Here is an 18926-nt window from a genome sequence, read left to right on the forward strand (position 1 = left end):
CGTGCATGCATAACGCTGATTACTAAAATCTGCTCACATGAATGCTTTGTCCTGAGACGACGAGGCAGAAGTACACAAGCAGACCACTTAAGGGATATATTGGACAGATAAATCGATTAAGATGGTAATCTTGACAAGGCCACCCTCATTGTATAGTTGTATATACGCACCATCAATGAACCAAGAATAGGTTCGGAAGAACGTCAGCAAACAGTGCTGCACAATATAAATCTCCTCCAAACTGGCTGATGTCAATGCAGCGAAACATTGAGCCCTACTAGACAGTTCCTGCCTAACTAACTATATAACGTCGAACATCCCTATAATGTATGTGTGTTATTACTGTCACTGTTCTAACAATGGCCAACACTTATGCTCTGAACAGGTAGATGATGGAACACTGAACAATGTGAACAGCCGGGACGTTGACTCTACTTTTTCAGTATTTTCTAAGCTGGCTGAGCAGAGGGTGGGGGAGGAGGGGAGGGCGAGTATGGATCAATGATACTGAAACCTAGCCTCCGACTTAGGCCGATGAGTCATGTAAGATGTCATTAACATGCTTTGCAAAATTCTAATAAAAAGAGTGTTTAAAAGAAATCTCAACCCCAGCCCACCTGGAACAATAATTGAAAATCTAATTGAAAATCTACCACCTGCCCCTTATTCCTCACCACAAATAGCCAGTCTTGAAATACCACCCAAATAGTGCCTCCCACCAGGCTGAAATTGCCAGGATCATTATGCATCCAAACATCCCCACAGTTAACAAAACAACCATAACTACAACCAGTAACTGCATCCCCCAACCACTCTTCAGGGTGTAGAGGCAGAAATGTCCAGCCAGCGAGCATTCCCCTTCATAGAACAGGCCCGGCCCTCGCCCAATCAAAATGTCACCTGGAACACTCCACTCATATGCAAAGACTTTGAGAACCAGACAGTTCTCAGGACTCTATGCCATACATTACCAGTCAACCCGCGGTGCCCTGGGCAGGCCACCCCACCCCATCTCCTTCAGGCTCCTGTCCCTCACTCTCCTCCCTCTTCTCTTGGTGTTCTCCTCTGTCGAGTGATCGTGACATCCCCAGGATCTATGCTGCCTCGTCCAGCACTGTGCAGTGCCATTGCTCCCCTTCCCGAGTAAAAAGGAGACCAAAGGGGGAATGTCCCCTGGTATGGGACCTGCTCCTGTCTGAGCTTCCCGGTCCCCAGTCAAAATGCCAGATGCTTCTGGAGTGCAAAGGTGGCCATGTCGTGAATGAGGAGCTTGTGCTTGCCGTAGGATATCTCCCCCCCCCCCCCAATGATTTAGAAACCTGCAGGATCTCTTCCTTATCAGTGAAGGCATGGAATTTCATTCAAATGTCCCTAGGCTGTCCACACAGGCCCTTCCGAAGGGGTCCAACACTGTGCACTCTATCCAGTATAATGTCCTTGAAGAAACCGAGGACCCACGACTTCAGATCTGCGTCTTCTGCTAACTCCAAGTCCCCTGGATCCTGAGGTTCTCCTTGCTGTGCCGACGCTCCAGATCCTCGATAGTGAAGATCAGCTCCTCAATACCCAGCTAAGCTCCAGCTAGTTCCCCTTGCAAATGTATGTCCTCCTGGAGGGAGTGAATGGGACTGTTCAGTGTCTCCGACTCTAGTATTAACTTGCCTCAGGCCTTTTGATAAAACATGAAGTGACTTCATAAACGTGCTGTCCTTCCTTGGTGTCCGTATCTGGTTATGTCACCAGTGGTACAATCTGTTCATTCGGGGATTGGACCTTCACCCTCATGACCACTCCTGGTCAGGAATAAGCACTTCCTTTGTCCATACCTGTTGAAACAAGTTTTCCCAATAACATGGGTGCCAGTGAACCTGGTACCAGTTTTTGCCGAACAGCACTTTTCAGTCTGTGAATAGAGGCATTCTTATTAATGTCACTGAAAGAAGTTATGGCAAAGCCAAAAAGGGGATGGTGGAAAACTATGCTGTCAGCTAAAATGTAATGAAACACTAATGGATATGGGCGATATGTCATCATGGTGGGGCAAATAATTTTAGTTTATGCTACCTAGAAGAGAAATTCCTGCCCCTCATTATTTATTCGTATATGCCTTTTATTAAAACTACCTGCTCTCACACCTCTATTTTGCTGGTCATTTAATGCCCCAATACCCTTCTTCCACCTTTCCTTCTCAAAGCACTGTGAAACTATTTGGAACTGTGCACTTTACAAAACAATAAAATGAATACCAATGTTGGAAAGGGAAAACCTATTTTCTCATTCTCTTCTTCTAGATATACATTTTTGATCATTTGTGAATAAATTAATCCTCTTTTAAAAATATTTGAGTGAACTTCATTATTATGGCCTAATATGAGATGGAGACCTTGTACATAAAGACTTGATTGTTTTGTTGCCCGCATTTGCTATGGAGAGTCTGTTTGCAAAGCTTTTCTGTAAAAAAAAAAAAAAAAATTGGTAGTGAAAATTATAAACCCCTGAATCACAAATAACAAGGGAACAGGGGTTTGTCGAGTTTGACATAGTTTACATGTGGAAGGAAGTGGGAGTTAACAGGGATACATCCCAGTAAAACAAGGTGGAAGAAGAGTTTTAAAAAGTAAAAATTGATAAACTCCAAATTGATGAAACTTTAATTGTTGAAAATACTTGAATCCGAAGCTGAAGACGCTGCTCCCTAACACTTTTGTTTTTACCACAGAAAGCATGTGTTTTAAATACTGTATGCTATTCATTCATCATATGTTTTCCTCTTGGCAACAAAACTCTGCCTCCTCTCTGGTCTGGACTCTTTCTCCACCCCTAATTGCTAAATTTGTAATGTGCCAATTTCTTTCGTATACCATTTTACAAATCTTCCAGTTTCTTTTCATGCCCTGCATTTCTCTTCTTGTGTAAAGAACTATATTGCCCTTCGAGGTTAGGTTTTTGCTGTAATAAAGAAAGCAATTAAAATTAGATATAGTTCAGTGACGGTTGCAATTCATGTTCCCCGTTCACTTTCTAAAACATTTTTTTCAAACCTTATATTTCAGATTTTCCATAACCGCTGTTAGTGGAGCAGGGGAACCAGGACTTACTAAAATGCAGGTATCCGAAGCTGACCCACTACTAATTTCCTACACACTGCAGCAGCTAGTTGGGCAGGACACAGTGCAAGTGGAGTTGATTCCTGAGAAGAAAGGCATGTTCATTAAGCATGTGGAATATGAAGTCTCAAGTCAGGTAAAGCAAGTTGAAATGTAATACAATATGTATAAAGTGACTCGTTGGCATGAAAGGGATATGTAAATATTAAATGCTAAAACATTTATAATGGCTGTAAAACGTTTTTGATTTAACCAACTGAAATCTGAATTATTGACAGCTTCTATTGAGGTGTTATGCTCTTAATAGCGACCATTGTGTGTCTGTGTGGTTTACATACTGGTGTTTTTCAAGACATCTATTGGGTCTTTGTTTGCTGCCAGAGCCCATGACGATAAATATTACTGAGGGACATTACTGCTAGGCTCTGCAATTAGTGCAGCCTGGAGGAAGCTCTGTTACAACAGATGCTATTTTGTAGCAGTGAGTGGAGCTGGTTAAGTTAGCCAGAGATGTTCTCAAAGTTGCTTTGAAGGGCTTGTTTTGTTTAAATGTTGCTTGGTACATTCTGTTTTTCCTTTTTGTATATGTTTGTGCAGCCTCCACGCTACCCATATCCTTTCCCCCATCCACATGTTGCTCTTGTGATGTAGTCCCCTTCCTTGTTGTGGAGATCTCTAGTGGGATGGCCAAGGGGATTGCACGCTTCCTCATGCTAGTGGCTGATGGGCCTGGGCTTTTATGGAGTGTCACCCCAACTTATTCTCCACCTCAGGACGGCACAGTCACATGGACCAGGAATTACACCTCTCCCCAACCGCAAACCACAGTACTTTTGCTTCTGATCAAGTTGAGGACTACTGCCCCCTTTTAAGGGAAGCAACGCATAGTGATCCCACTGGAAGTGCCTTCCTGATCGGCTCCCCTCACTAGTACAGGAATCCCATCTAAATCTAAAGGGGGGGAAATATAGGGGTCTGAATTGGGGAGTTTAATTCTAAGCCAACCAGCCATCACACAATGCCTCCACTCCCATAAAGTTAAGAACATATGGGCTAAGGCAGGCCACACCAAGCTCATGGGGAGGGTGAGACAACCAGAGAGAAGGAAGATGGACTAGCCAGCCCGAAGTTAGAACGGAAAGCTATGATCAATATGAGACCCACCAGCCTGTCCCTATGCCAGCTGCCTCAGGAGAGACCTCAAAGGTCCCATACCCAAGAGTGGCTGAAAGGTAGGGCCAGGAGCCCTCCCCTAGGGAAGGACTAGCTAATTCTAAATCCCATGAGGAATGTGAGCCGTCTCAGAGAGCAGATGGGTCAACAACCAGCCCTCATCCCAGCTAACGCACTGGAAGCCTATTTTACCAGGGAGAGGCTGGAAGGCAGAAACACAGCATTATAAGATTACACAGCCCCAGTTTGAAGTAGGAGCTGGAGACAGGAGAGTTAAGGCAAGACCTGTTATGTAGAAGGTTGGAGGAGCGAGCAGGAGGACCTCGAGTTGGAACAGAACCTAGGTGGCTGAAGGATCGGTTCAGAAGCATGGGCCCCATCAGAATCTGTGAGCTGGAAGAGAGACCAAGGAGACCAAACTGATGAGCCAAGAGCACTAAGTTTGTTGGTAAGTAGCGGGGGAGAGGTGTCAAAGAGGGTGACACTAGTAAGAACAGGGAAGGTGTGATTTTTGACAAGTGCCCAAAGGGATGAAAATGTTAATGTTAAAGGACATTTGTATGGAGGAGATGGTCACAAAAGTGCATAAAGGGATTACAGTGAAAATATGGATACTGTGAGAAACCTGAGGGTATCCTCAAAGTGGCCAGGGAAAGGCCCTCACTTTTGGATCCTGGTATCCCCTTGCCCTATTGAAGACCAACCTAACCCTCCCCCGGCCTTTATAGGCTACTGTAACACCTCTTCCCTCATTTCTCTACATTTTACCTCTGACCGTACTGGGACGAGGAAGTTGCGAGTAAGAGTAATGAACACTAAAACTTAATATCACCACTCTAGTACTGGGACGAGGAAGATGCCTACAGAGTACTTTGAAGGTCAGGCATGTCCCTTTATTTATAGTTGGCAAGCTCAATTGAGAGTACACACCTGAAAACTGTCAAGTGGTTGGAGGCGTATAAAGGGAGACCAAAGGAGCAGCAGAGGGAGCAACAGGGAGCCCTGTGTGGGAGAGACCAGCAAGGGACCCTTTTTGTGAGGAGGCAGCTGTGGTGGGTCCTGGGAGCAAGCCAGGACGCCGGCAGATGTCCCAGAGATCCTGTGGAGTCCAGGCCGAGTCAGGCTGTTATGCTGCCAGAGGTATGGCAGGTATGGGAGCCTCCGTGGTCAGGAGAAAGCAGCTGGAGGGGAATACATAAGACCACCTCAAAGTGAACTTAATGAATGGATACAGTGTGTCAAGGCCAAGGACTGGCATAAGACCTGTGACACACAATGGCTAACCAGGAGAAGCTACGAGAGTGTGAACCTGCACATAAATCCAAGAGGTTGACAAGGAGAAGCTAAGTGAACGTGAATCTATAGACGGGGGCAAATGCAGAAGAACCTGTATAGGCTCAAGAGCCTAGGGATCCTGGTTGCGTGACCTGTGATGGGTGGACCATGTGGTCCGACAACTGCACCTAGACCAGGGAGCCCTAAATTGTGACAGCCAAAGACATTGTGAAATAAACCAAGAAGAGCACTGTGAATGAACAGGTGATGCAATCCAGAAGGAAGGTCAAGTAGACCTAGAATTGTGTTCAATCTTTGAAAGATTGAAACAAGTACAAGTTGCTACGTTGACGTCTTGGGGAAGGGAGCCCTGACACTTGATGAACTGCAAATGCCTCAAGACCCCTTATTTGTTTTAACTGTGTTGCCTTGAATTTGGGAAAGTTAATCTTGAGACTTTTGTGGAACTTTCTTGAACTTGGGGAAGGTGACCTGAAGAGTAAGCTAAGAGCTGGAAGAACTTTGGGTCACCATTTATTTTATTATTGACATCCCCACACATTATTTAGCTTTAGTTGTGAGGGCAAGAATAGGTTTTTGACACAGTCAAACTTTTAAGTTGAACTCAGACTTTCTTTAGTTTTGTTCAGGACATCCGACCTTAGCATTGGGCAAGTTAAGCCTTCTACCATCCTGACATTTGATTTAATGAACCATTTTATTTTGAACTTTGAATCGGTTTGTGTCTTGCTTGATGATGCCTTCACAATACCACTAAAAATGTTAAAATAGTACATTACTGCTTGAATGACCCCATTCATTGCAGCAAATTGTTGATTGACCTCCACAGACACTTTTATGATACGCCTTCAAGAAGTTTGTGATGAGGCTATAGAGAGTGGGTTCTTTGAGCAACAAGAGGTGTACTGTGCGCTGAGAGATGCTAGGAACCCCCTCTTCTATGCGTTGTCCAAGATACCTAAGGATCAGGTGATTTTCCCCCTAGCCGGCCAGTTGTCATTGTGCAGCACCATGCTAGAACCCAGGGGGAAATCGTCATGATGAGCAGACCAGACCGCCTCAGCCCAGCAACAGTGGGAATATTGGGGCACATTAAGGGCCCTGACTGGATCAAGCCTCAAAGGAAGGCCACCTGGACCCAGTCTTGGCGCCTCTGGCACCAGGCTCAAGGAGCGAACCTCAAGGAAAACACAGGTATAGTCAGTCTGCCACTGAGTGATTGACTTCTGTGCTAATTGCAGCTTAGGACGTGGCTCTAAGCCATTAACTTGAGCATTAGTCTGCAATCATGGGTGTGGCAGAGAGCTTCTGGAATTAATTGCACAATGGGAGTGGCAGGGCGCGGTTGGCTATATAAGCCCTACCCAAGCCCTAAGGCATAATTTGCGTTATTCTGCAGTTAGCAGCGCAACGCTCTCCGAGGAACTCCTGCCAGCAGTGTTCTACAAACCTGCAAAGAAAAGCCAGAGACTTTCGGGCCTCGCATACTCAACTGCTCTGACTTACCTGTGCCTCCAGCAATGACCCGGTTGTTCGACGAGGACTCCAGCTTCCATCGAGGACTCCATCGGTCGCTGGCACCTGCAGAAACAAGAGAAGGAAAACAAGGTTAACCGCTGAGCTCATTCATTGCGCCCTGTCACTACCGTGCATTACTCAACGCTTCCGTTGCCGTCGACCGGATTCATTCATCACGCCGGCTCACAAGTACCTGGAAAAGAGAAAGAAAGAACAGGTTAGATCACGCAAACCGCACCTGAGCTCACACCGGCCCCCTAGACACAAGGCAGGCCACCCTGGCCCACTGGCTCAGCCGCTCACACACGTTGCACCAAACCAACACACACCGAGGAGAGCTTAGTGCCACAACAGCGACACGAGTCACAACAGTGAAACGAGCACGGACTGCGACACGCAGCAAAGGACAACACAGATAACTGGACACAGACAACATACAATACAACGGATTACACGGACAATAACAAGCAGAGCAACACGAGTTGCGACCACAGCAGTACTGGGTTGCCACTCGACTTCAAGGGTCAGTCTAGTAACTGGATCCTACAGGATATTGCGCCCCTGCTGAGACTAATCATGAAGGAGAGCCCACCAACCAAATACACAAGGTGAGAGAACCCCGGAGTGGGGAACACATGTGGAAGGAGATGGGTGGGGGGTCACACGTGGCAGGTACAGACAGTCTCACTCACCACCCTTTCCCCTGTCGCAGGGGCTGAACCAAGGCCAGTCCAGGGAACAAAAGACGCGCATCACCTCTAAGCAGGGAAGCGGACACTCCACGCATCACCCACGCATCACCGCCTGACGTCCCCGCAGAGACAATGTGAGCGTAACAGAAATATATAGATCTATTTTTACAACCCATAGAATAAGAAACAAAATCCTATTTAAAAGACACAACTGATGTGATCGGACTCATTGAGGGGCAGCAATATGATAGGAATGTGTTACGCTCACCTGGTCTCTGCGGGGACGTTGGTGCATGGTTGCAGCCCTCCCTGGAAATGGCTTCCCTTTGTCAGGCTTCTTACCTGCTCACTGGTTGTTGGCACTGCCCCTGCAAGGATATGAGCGGTTGTGAGAATGCTGTGTTACGACTGCTGGGTCCCTCAAACACTTCTTCCCAGAAGGTGGTGAGCATGCGCCGACCCATATAGTCTCGCCTGTTTAATGATGATGGTGAGCCCTCCGTCCCGCTTCTCACTGCAGGGGCGCTTTTAGATGGAAAGAGTTTCTTCACTGGTCTATGTGTGTGGCAGCCCAGACTGGCTGTGGCTGAACCACTCAGAAGGTAAGTGTTCTTTTAATAGTGTCTTTCCTGGATTATTGTCCGTATCATTTTTATAATGTCTTTGCTTTCTCCAAATAGGTGATATGCGGCCCACCGGTAGTTGCGAGGCAAGAATTGAGCCCCAATGGAAGAGACTGAGTTCACGATGTTCCAATAGATGGTAATGTTGGTTTTAAGGTCAAGCGCAAGGATTTGTCGGAGCAAGACCTTCGCGTAATGTCTTTAATGATTTTCTAACCTTGTTTGTATTTTTCTCTTGCAGGAATTGCTTGCCGAAGTCGGACTGCAGTGTTGCTATCCAGAGATCTGCCGACGAATGATGAATGCCTGGATCCGGGGTGATGGTGACTGAAAGTGGACTCCCGGGTAAGTGTTGTGGCTGGGAGCCGGAATCGGGTAAGCATGCGCTCAGACTGCGGTTACTGCTGGAATCGGGTAAGGATGCGCTCCGACTGAGGTTGCTGCTGGAATCGGGTAAGGATGCGCTGCAGGCGGCAGTGAGCGTTACGCTGCAATAAGCAGAATAACACGAAAGGTTTACAAGCGGGTAGGGCAGGCTTAAATAGCCTGGCTCCAGCCACGCCCTTTAGTTCCGACTCATGGCCCCACCCTTCAACTCCTTGAGAATGCTGCAAGTGCAGCCCAACTCACTCCTATGGCCACGCCCGACCCAGAGGCACGTGGAGGACCTGCAGGGGGAAACCAGCACTTGCACAAGAATAAAAGTGTACAGGGCACACTTACACATGAGTCTGGTGCCAAAGGCGCCAGGACTGGGTCCAATTGGACCCTTTAAGTTGTGGAGTCGGGGTTCTTGCACAGTGGCCATCACAGAATGTAAAATGTTTGGTTACATTTGATGTCTCCGTGCTATATAATAACATCCTCCAATCCCCCAAAGAGACACCATCCATCTACCAAACAAATAACGTAATGATCATCCACCACCACATTCAGTGCCTACTGACTTCATTGTACAATCAGTGGAAATTGCCTTTTATGCACAAATAAAAGGTACTGCGATGGGCGCTGCATTTGCCCCAAGCATATAAAGTGCTGGAAGTGTTATATTAACCATGTCTTTTTTTTATTATATATATATATTATATATATATATTTGGAAGGGCGTTACTATTCAGCTTTTGAATCTTTGTACATGGCTTAATTCTTTAAATCCTAATCTCGCTTTTACAATTACATTTGATCCAGATCAAAATCCATTCTTGGACATTACCATTGTATACAAAGATGGACAGTTATATACTACTCTGTACCGAAAGGAGTGTCAGGTTTCCTCCTGGTGTAACATGAAGACCCATCCATAGGAAACTTGTCTCTCGAAACCGCCACAACCGGAGGATCCAAAAACACCTGGTTGTCGAGCGTTCCGGTAGAAAAGGGTAAGTGAAACAGCAATGGCCCTTGCTGTCACAGAAAAGAAAGAAAAGGACAGAAAGTAAACACTGTATGAACATATGTACTACCAAGTAGGCTTCCCAATAGCCCCTCTCTTACCTGAATCAGAGTCCAAAAAAGCAGAAAACCTAGAAGATTCACCTACCCAAGAAGAAGTCCATAGACCAGGAAGCCACGGACAAAAGCAGAAGGTGACACAATGCACTGATTAGAACCTGGGTGGAAAAGGGGCACAGCTAACTAAAAAGCCCAAGGGACAGAGTCTGACAGGACACAGATGGAATATGCAGGGACCTACCCGGGCGGCACGAGGGAGAAAGCAAAAGAATTCCACAATTCAGTCTGCAAGCACCCCAGGGTCAAAGTACAGGAGAAAAACAAACTGAGATCCAGAACCCCATAGCCATGGGACAAAAGTAGGGGAGAATCCAAGGAAGAAAAGTGAGGTCAAATCCACAGAGAACAGGAAGCCAAAACAAGAAAACACGCCTCTCCTAACGTTGAAGACCTATTGTAACTCCATACTACAATACTCGAGCCAGCACCCCAAAGCCATCCGTGACAAATCTACCTTACTCTCAATTCTTAGAATCAGTAGGAATTCCACCTACAAAGATTATTATAGTAAGCATGCTAATTTACTTAGACTGCAATCACAAAGTTATCCATTTAAACTTCCTACAACACTTTGCTAAACGAGCCTGGTACACAGTAGAGGCATCGCTGTTCACACTCAAGATCAAAAAGACACCAGGTAACACCATGTACTCCTACCTCCTGTCACCTTCCCTCCATACTCTATCGCTGCCCCGATACAGGGACAAGACCAGTATCATTTTGCCTCACAAAAAATGCTTCCTCTTTAAATTTTGTAGTGGGCGAGGGTGCGGTCACGCCCCGTTAGCCTCACCCACTGGTGCCTCGCCTCAATCCTCTTTTCCACTCAAGAAAAGATCAGGTTTACTTCGCATAGCACTGGCAATTTCTGCTGCGCAATGCTTTTTCCCCACATTGTTTTTTCTGGTTTCTATGATTCACTGACCTCTGGTGCTTTGCTCCCCCGGTGTATGTCAGCTCGAGCAGGTTTTCCAGGTGTTCCTCTTGCGAGAAGTCCCTCCTGCCTTCAGACACCCTTTCGATAAGCGTGTCTGGTGGCTGAACACCAGTACGATTCTTCCACGGCCTCTCATGTCTTTAATCTGCTTTCCTTGTTAAATTGGGCGGCGCAATTACCCTGTGAGGTCCGCTTTTTTTAATTGCATTTAGGCAACCAGACAATAGACATTCACCAATATTGAAACAAACCACTAGCACATTAGAAAGCTAATAGACATCGTCTCTGTGTGCTCAATTGTGTCCAATTACTTCTGTTTGCCAATGTCCAGATAACACTCCTTGCCCCAGCCTTCCAGTGTGTCGTTCCCAGTACACGCATCGCTACCCCTCCTGCTCCACAGCCTGGTGGTTCTTAGCAATGTCTCGTTTTCATTTAATTCTTCATAACTAAACACAGACCCAACTACGCATCCTACCCTTCCTGCCCCATCTGTTAATTTCCCCCTTATCTCTTCCTGTCAGCCACATAATTCTTTCTCTGCTGGTGCGCCTTTATTCTCAGGGAGGCCTGTTGTCTGGGGTCGCAAACAGCATCTGCACCAGTGTGCTCTACACAGTCCCATCACTACTGACCTCTCGTTGATCACCGCCCTATGCCACACCACCTTCTGGGCTTCTGCTCATTTCTTTAAGTCTGCCCACCATGCCTCTGTGATACCCTCCACTGATATCCATGCTAGCACAATTCGTCTTTTAGCCAAGACACATACAAGGTCTTTCATCTTTGACAGATGTGCTTCCCCTCCTCGCTGTGGGAACAGTCCCAGCAGACCAGGCCCAGGTGACCACTTGCGCATATCTATCCCCCCCCTCTCCTTATTCTTCCTGCTATATTCTCCCAGAAGACCCTGATCACCGGGCATGACCAAAACATGTTTATAATCCCTGCCGTGTTGCTTGCGCATCTGGGACATCTATGCAGCTCCGCTCCTGGGAATTGCGAAATGGCTTGTGGTGTCAAGTATACCTTGTGTATGAATGTTAGCTGTACCTGCTTAAATCTGGTGTTCCTAGACACTTTGCTCGCGTATACCAGCACTCTGGCTCATTCCCCATCCGTGAAAGTCCTCCCCAGGTCACTCTCTCACTTGGCTCTCACATTGAGCTCTGCCTGACCGAGTGCCTCCAGTACGACATCATAAAGCCTTGATCGCGTGGCCCCTCTCTGCCACATTGTAGAGCACATCCAGCATGGCATCCCCCTCCCTCTTCCTTTTTCAACCCAGGCCATGTGTCTTCAGCTGTCTTTCAGTCTATGTTACACCAAAAATTGTCCTTTAGGGATATCGCATTTTTTCATCAGTTTAGGGAAGCCCACCCACACCCCCTCCTTGTATAAGTCTTCCCATGTGATTATCCCATTCGATACCCAGTAAAGCAGGAGGCTGCAAACCTCACCCAGGTTTCTCCCACAAATGGCTGTCATGGGTATGTTAGTGGAGTACAGGTCTCGCTTCCCAACCATCCCCCACAATCTGCGCCAAATTCTCTGTCCCAGTGTTCTAAGCGCTGATGTCTCCTGTAGACCGGCGTCTCCCACCCATAGTACATCTTTCAAGTGGTATGGTCCGGCTCGCCACGCAGCAACCCTGTGTCAAGTTAGCCCTCATCCGCTAGCCATGTCGCGACAAACTGCAGTTAGCCAGCCAGGTGGTACGCCTCCAAATTGGGCAGTTTGATCTCCCATCCCTGTAATCCCTGCTCACTGTGCCCAGCGAAATCTTGCACCTCCCTCCACCCCAGATGAATCCCCTCGCCATTGACTTCAGTTTGTGGAAGAACTGCCCCGGGATGTCATACGGCATAACGACAAAGTGGTACAATAAACGCAGCAGTACCACCATCTTCATTATCGCAGCTCAACCCATCATAGACAACAGTAGCTTTTGCCAGAATTCCATAGATATTTTGACCCCCCCCTCTATAGCGCCCATAGTGTGTTCTGCTTGTGTTTCTTTCCAGGATCACGATAAACATCCACTCCAGATACCTAAAGATATCCACTGTCCACCTGAGGCCCAAGTTTGGTAAGCGCTCTTGTTCCAGCCCTGCCAGGCCCGCTAATGGGAATAGGCTAAACAAATTTCTTTTTCTTCCCTGCTGAAGGTTAAATAGACAACCTTGCAAACCCATCCAGGACTTCTAATATGAACGGTAGGTTTCCTTCAGGATTCTGCATGCATAGCAGCATGTCATCTGCCCTTTCCCTCCCCATGCAGCTCTATCCATACATCTGAGGCCTAGCTCCTCAACATGACTCTGAATGCTTTAGCCGGTGGTGCCCATTTCATGTGCCTGTCATCTGACCTATCCAAGGTAGGGTTTAGTGTACAATTTTAAGTCCACACCGCCAAATCCACATGGCGCCCCTATACTGGGCCATTCTGGGGTCCAGTGCCCTGAAAACAGCTGTGACATTGTGATTGGGAGCATATGTATTAATAATGCAGATTTCTCGCTGCTCCAGGAACCCGTGCAATACCACCATCCTGCCCTCATTGTCGCGCTTGTATTCCAACAGTCTGAAGGGTACTGAGGGAGCCACCCATATGAGCGCAACCTGGGCATGCGTGGAATAAGTTGAACTGTAAATCTGTCCTCCCCACTTCTTGGCTATCGTTGCTTGTCTAGCCACCCTGAGGCATCTCCTGCAAAAGGGCTATTTGCACCCCTTTCCCCTTCAGGTATGTGTGCACTCTGTTTCTTTTCACAAAACTGTTCAGTCCCCTAACATTCTAGGTGACGACTGTGACAGTGCTCATTCCTGGCTCCAGCACCCCCTTTCCTCAGACATCCCACTCACCTTGCCCCTCCTCCTGCCTCTCTCGTCTCTCTTCGAGCTTCAACACACTCCCCCTGCCCCCTTGTTATTCCCCCTCCCTTGTGCATCCTATGTGGCAGTGTGGCCATAAAGGCCATGTGCCAGGTTAGCATGCGTTGTAATTCCATGTGTAACTGAACTTTGAACACCCCCAATTTCCAAACAGTATAACAATTGCTGAACGGCACTTTCATGCTCGGCCGTTTCTCGCTCTCCACCGGTCGTCACCGCCCCTCTCACTGGTCTCGCAATCTGTTGCCGGGCACCTCTATCTGGCACCCCAAAGAACTCCAAGTTAAAGTGTGGAAATGAAATTATTACTGCATGGCCACTGAACCCCCCCCCCCTCCCCCTTCCTGGAACCTCTGCAGTTTCAGTCTATCACTGTCTTAAATCTCCCCATTTAACATCTGTTCTCCCCCCGCCCCCATTCGTGGAACTTATACTTGCCTGCCACAAGTCTCTGAGGCCAGAATCTTTGTCTTTTCCATCGTCTCTCAAGTCTCTGCACCACACCTCTCTGGGAGAGACGCCAACCCCAGAATGTCGATCCAAGCGTGAGCTCCTGCTGTGTTGTCGAAAAAATGAGGCACTGTCGTGTATGATCTTGAGCTTTGCAGGGTGAATCAACATATATTTGAAACTGGCTGTCAGCAGCCTTTCCTTGGTGGGATCAAACTCTGCTGTTTGCCTCTGGGCTTTCAGTGTGTAGTCTGGGTATACTGCAATCTTGTCTGACCCCATTTCGATGACTCCTCATCTGGAAAACGCAATGATTTTCACTTTATCTCTGTAATTCAGGTTTTTCGTTATCGCCAGTCTCGGTGGTGCCCCTGGCGAGGGACCGATGGGCCCGGTCCTACCTCCTGCAGCAGCTTATTTTCAACGAATGTCATGGGGTCTCTGCCCTCTTCACCCTCTGGCAGGTCCAAAGTCCTTAATTGTTTCGGCATGTCCTGCTTTCCAGCGCTGCCACTTTCAGCTTAAGGTCCTTCACCTCTGTCATGGTTTCCGCTATGTGCTGCTTGTTCTCCTCTGCTTGGTTCTCTACTGTTCACACTTTCTCAGCCAGTGTTCTTACTTCATGCCTCAGCAGCCCCACATCTGTTATAACCTAATCTATCTTCTTCTGCAGCGAGGTTTGGAGCGCTGCTATGACCTTCACAATCTAATTTTCTTCTGTTCTAGTTTGTATGCTCATTGACGCCCTCTTGCAATGGTCCACCACTGCTGTCTACCTTCCGTGCAAAGATGTCCATTTTGGTCTGCTTGGTTTTCCTCTTGTATAGTCTATCAGGCATGTGGGTGGAATGCCTTTTATGCTGTGCTTTCTTTGCTTCCTAGTTCATGCCCAGGAGTGTGTCTGTGAGGCGTCTTGCCCCCTCTCTCTCTCTCTCTCTCTCTCTCTCCCTGTTTGCGTGCTGTGCTGAAACCTGCGTCTTCTCCCTGTGGGGTGCTCCTGCACTGAGTTCCATCTCCTTGCCTCTTCTCCCACTCACTGTATGTAGTCCATGGTGCTTACGTCTTACTTTCTGTGTGGATCTCGCCGCAGTTCCATCCACACCTCCTTGTTGGGCTCACTAGGGTCTCTGTTGGCCTCTGTGATGGCGTTGGCCTGTGCAGCCCGTCACCCTGCGGTTCTCACCTCCTCCTGGTGTGCTAGGGGCCACGTTCCCTTTCTGGCCTCTCCTTTGCCATCTTCCGTGGCTCTGCTCCAGCTCCTCTACCCGTAGCTGCAGCAGCAAGCTCCCAGTGGCGCAGGCCTCTGTCCAGTGGCATCCATCTGCTGCTCTGTCGTGCAGCTCCTCTCTTCGACTCCTTCACCTCGTTTTTAGTGTGCAATCCAGGTATATTGCCAAGAGGCAATTCTGGGCTCAAGAGTGTGTTGCCACTGCTCCTTTCAGACCCTTCAGGCCTTATTTCAACTGCCTCGCTCTCCCTGCCTCCCGATAACTGCCCTCTGCTGCTCTCAGTACTATGGGTGTTTGCTGTGCCTACAGTCTTATCTTACCCAGTCTCCTGCACCTCCTCCTTCCTCTTGTGGTCCTGGTCCCCTGCTCCTGCCTCAAATAATCTGCTTTCTCCAGGCCCCCACGGCCTATAATCTGGGCTTTCACTACCCCAGTCACTCAGGCTGAGGTAGGCAATGTACATGCTCGTCCGTTCCTCCTCTTGCCCAAATTCACTCTGCATTGCTCCAGGGATCCTATGTGCTTCCCAGTGGGGATCTGCTGTCTTCCACTGCACCGCCACTACCCGGTGCCGTCTGTGCTCCTTCTTGCCGCACAGCTATCCGCTGCACCATCACTCACCCCTGCTGCTCGAGGCCATCTGTACTCCTTCTCCCCACTGGGGCCGGCTCTTTCCTTGCTCCTCCTCTCTGCAGCCCGCAGAGCAAAGCAGATCCAGGCAGAGAGCAGCCCGGCTGCTGGGACCTGTTCTGCAGGCTGCCTCCTCGCCCATTCCACCAAGCCGACGGCTACCTGCTGGGCGCTCTGTTCCGCTGCCCCTCACTAGCGGCTGCCTTACACCGGCGATGTCAGTTCACGACACTCTCGCCTGGCTCCTGATGCGCCAACAGACACTCCCAGCCTCTGCTGTAATTAGCATGCCGCCTCCCTCTTCGCAAACTGGTGCTAGGTCACTTGGGCAGCTCCCTCGGCGCTTGCTTCAGCACCAAGTGGCAGGTGCCGTTACTTCACTGCAGACTCTGTGCTCTTCTAGCCTCCCTTTCTTGGCACCCCCGGTGCACCGTGATTTCCTTCTCCCCACCCCCCTACACCCTTCAGCAGTTGGGGGAAGGTAATTCAGTGTTTTCTGCTGCAAGCTGTCATTTCTTCCGCTGCAGGGCTCATCTGTATTAACGGATCCAGCAGGAGCTCTCTGGGCTCACGTCTTTACAGCATGGCTGCTGGACGTGCCCCCTTGTGAGGTCCACCATTGTGGGGGGATGTTTCAACTGGAAGATTGGGGTTGCTGGTGGGGTGTGAGATGATAGAGGGGCAGATGTGCACTTGCTTGGTTAAAGATGTGTTTTTCAGGACAACAGGCGGTTTTCACTCTCATGAGGTTTTGGTCATGAGTCATGGCTGGACTAATCCTGGGGCAGTGGTTTGCGGTGGTGGAGGAGTGAGAATGTATGATGGAAAATCAGGGGTGGGGAAGTGTGCGTAGGAATGCTCATCATACAGACAGGTTTCTCCGATAAATCTGGATAATAAAATCTTAGCGAGGGTGCTCAAACAGCGTTGGCTTGCTGATGTCCACAAGTGTTAAGGCCGATCAAGCAGGCTTTATTCCGAGACGGTCCACATCATATAGCCTGCGCATGGTGTTTGGTCATCTCTCATCGCTTGACCGGCCATCCCCAGTTGTAGCAGTCCTTCTTGCCGCTGAGAAGGTGTTCGACTCCGTGGAGTGGCCCTACTTATTCTTGGTGCTCAGGAGTATTGGGAGTTGTTGAGGCATTTGTCACGGTTAAGGTTGAATGGTAGATTGTATGACCCCGTTAAGATGGGGCGTGGAACGAGGCAAGGGTGCTCCGGCTGAATTAGTTGGATCTAAACACATTCATTGGGGAATAAGACAGTTCACGCATAGACTGGCGATTTCACTTTACACAGATATGATATATGATATGATTCTATTTGTCACTGACCCGACGGCAAACCTGGCACCCATTATGGCAGATGTATTGGAATTCGGGCAATATTCTGGGCTCAACAGTAACCTCACGAAATCTGTGCTGTTCCCCCTGACCAATGGATTGGAGCAGTTCAGTGAAGGGTTGGGCTTCCAGTGGCATGGGGAAAGCACTAGTTGGATGGAGGTGATGATTGCACCCTCCCGCCCCCCCAGTTGTTGTGCCAGGAGAATTCTAAGGTAAAACATAATCTGGCTGAAGTAACCTTGGAACGGTGGAAGTATTTACAGTTAATGTATGTTTTGATTAAAATGTTTATGCTCCCTCGGTTCCTATATACGTTCCTGAATATACCTTTAGTGATTCCCCCTTCCTTTTTAAAAAAAAAATGAAAGCCTTGATTTCTGGTTGCTTCTGGCTGGGTAGGCTTGCCTGGGTACACTGGAGCAAGCTGTTGGCCCCACTAGAGAGGGGTGGGCTGGCACTCCCAGACCTGGAAACCTACTGCGGCGCAGACATTATTCTTAGCATATTGTTACGACCCATTGCCTGACAGATCACATGTTCTGATTGAAAGAGCGCTAGTGGCGCAGTCATTCCTGAGGGCAATGATACTGACCTCCCTGCAGCGCATTGCTAAGTCCAAGAACATGGTTGATATGGCTAAGGTGCAAGGCCTGGTGGCAAATTGAGGGAGGATCGCGGCAGGAAGTTATACTCTTCCCCTCCTGCCTGTGATGCTTGTCCCTGTAATCTAGTTGACTAGTGAGGGTCTACACAATGCATACGCAAGCATAATCGATAAGACAGTGAGTTGGGCCGACTTCTACGGGAAGTGGGAGAGCGCCCTCCGTGTCTCCCTGTGAGAAAACGGAGGGTAGTTTCACTCCATCGACTCATTGGATACTCTACACAGGTGGCCTGGGAAAGGCCATCGCTATTGGATCCTGACCCTTTGGGCGGAGAAGTGAGGGAGCATCACCTGGGTGGAGGGTCCTTGGCGACTAAGAGTGTGGTACCCTTAGGCGAGACCTGGTATCCCCTTTTCCTAGTGACAATCAACCCAACCCTGCCCCAACCTTTATGGGCTATTGCAGGGCTCGCAAAATCTACTATCCCACTAGCATTGGCGAGTCGTTTTTATGAAGGGCGAGTACCATTTGCATGATACTAGACCTTTCTGGTGAGTATGGGGGATGTTGGAAACATATTTTGTAATTTACTGCATACACACTTTGTTTGCAGTAAATGGCAAATGCAAGTTTGTGTGTATGCTTGACAGCATTGCACCAAACATGAAGTGTGCTTATGGCGACATGCACCATTTTACAAAAAGCACTGGTAATTTTTTTTTGCCACCAGCCACCTTGGGGCAAGTGCATTTCTTAGATCTAGCGCGATTTTTAAGAATTCGCAAGATCTGTAAATCAGATCCCCCCCCCCCCCCCCCCTAATTTGTCCACCATTGACACTTGACAGTACTGGGAAGAAGAAGAGGCAACTAAGAGCAATGAAGACTATGCTCCTTTACCACTCTATTAC

General features: G+C 48.3%; 1 protein-coding gene across 2 annotated transcripts in view; it reads left to right on the forward strand.

Moving 5' to 3' along the window:
* Positions 1-18926, forward strand: part of SNX8 (sorting nexin 8) — a 947621-nt gene that overhangs the window by 155526 nt on the left and 773169 nt on the right. For both annotated transcript variants that reach the window (XM_069647618.1, XM_069647619.1), the window contains exon 2: positions 3054-3243. In XM_069647618.1, coding sequence (XP_069503719.1) covers positions 3103-3243 — 141 coding nt within the window. In that variant the 5' untranslated portion in view covers positions 3054-3102. The remainder of the gene's footprint in view (positions 1-3053; positions 3244-18926) is intronic.

The sequence above is a fragment of the Ambystoma mexicanum genome, chromosome 2q, assembly GCF_040938575.1.
Source record: "Ambystoma mexicanum isolate Mex_15411 chromosome 2q, UKY_AmexF1_1, whole genome shotgun sequence".
Taxonomy (NCBI): domain Eukaryota; kingdom Metazoa; phylum Chordata; class Amphibia; order Caudata; family Ambystomatidae; genus Ambystoma; species Ambystoma mexicanum.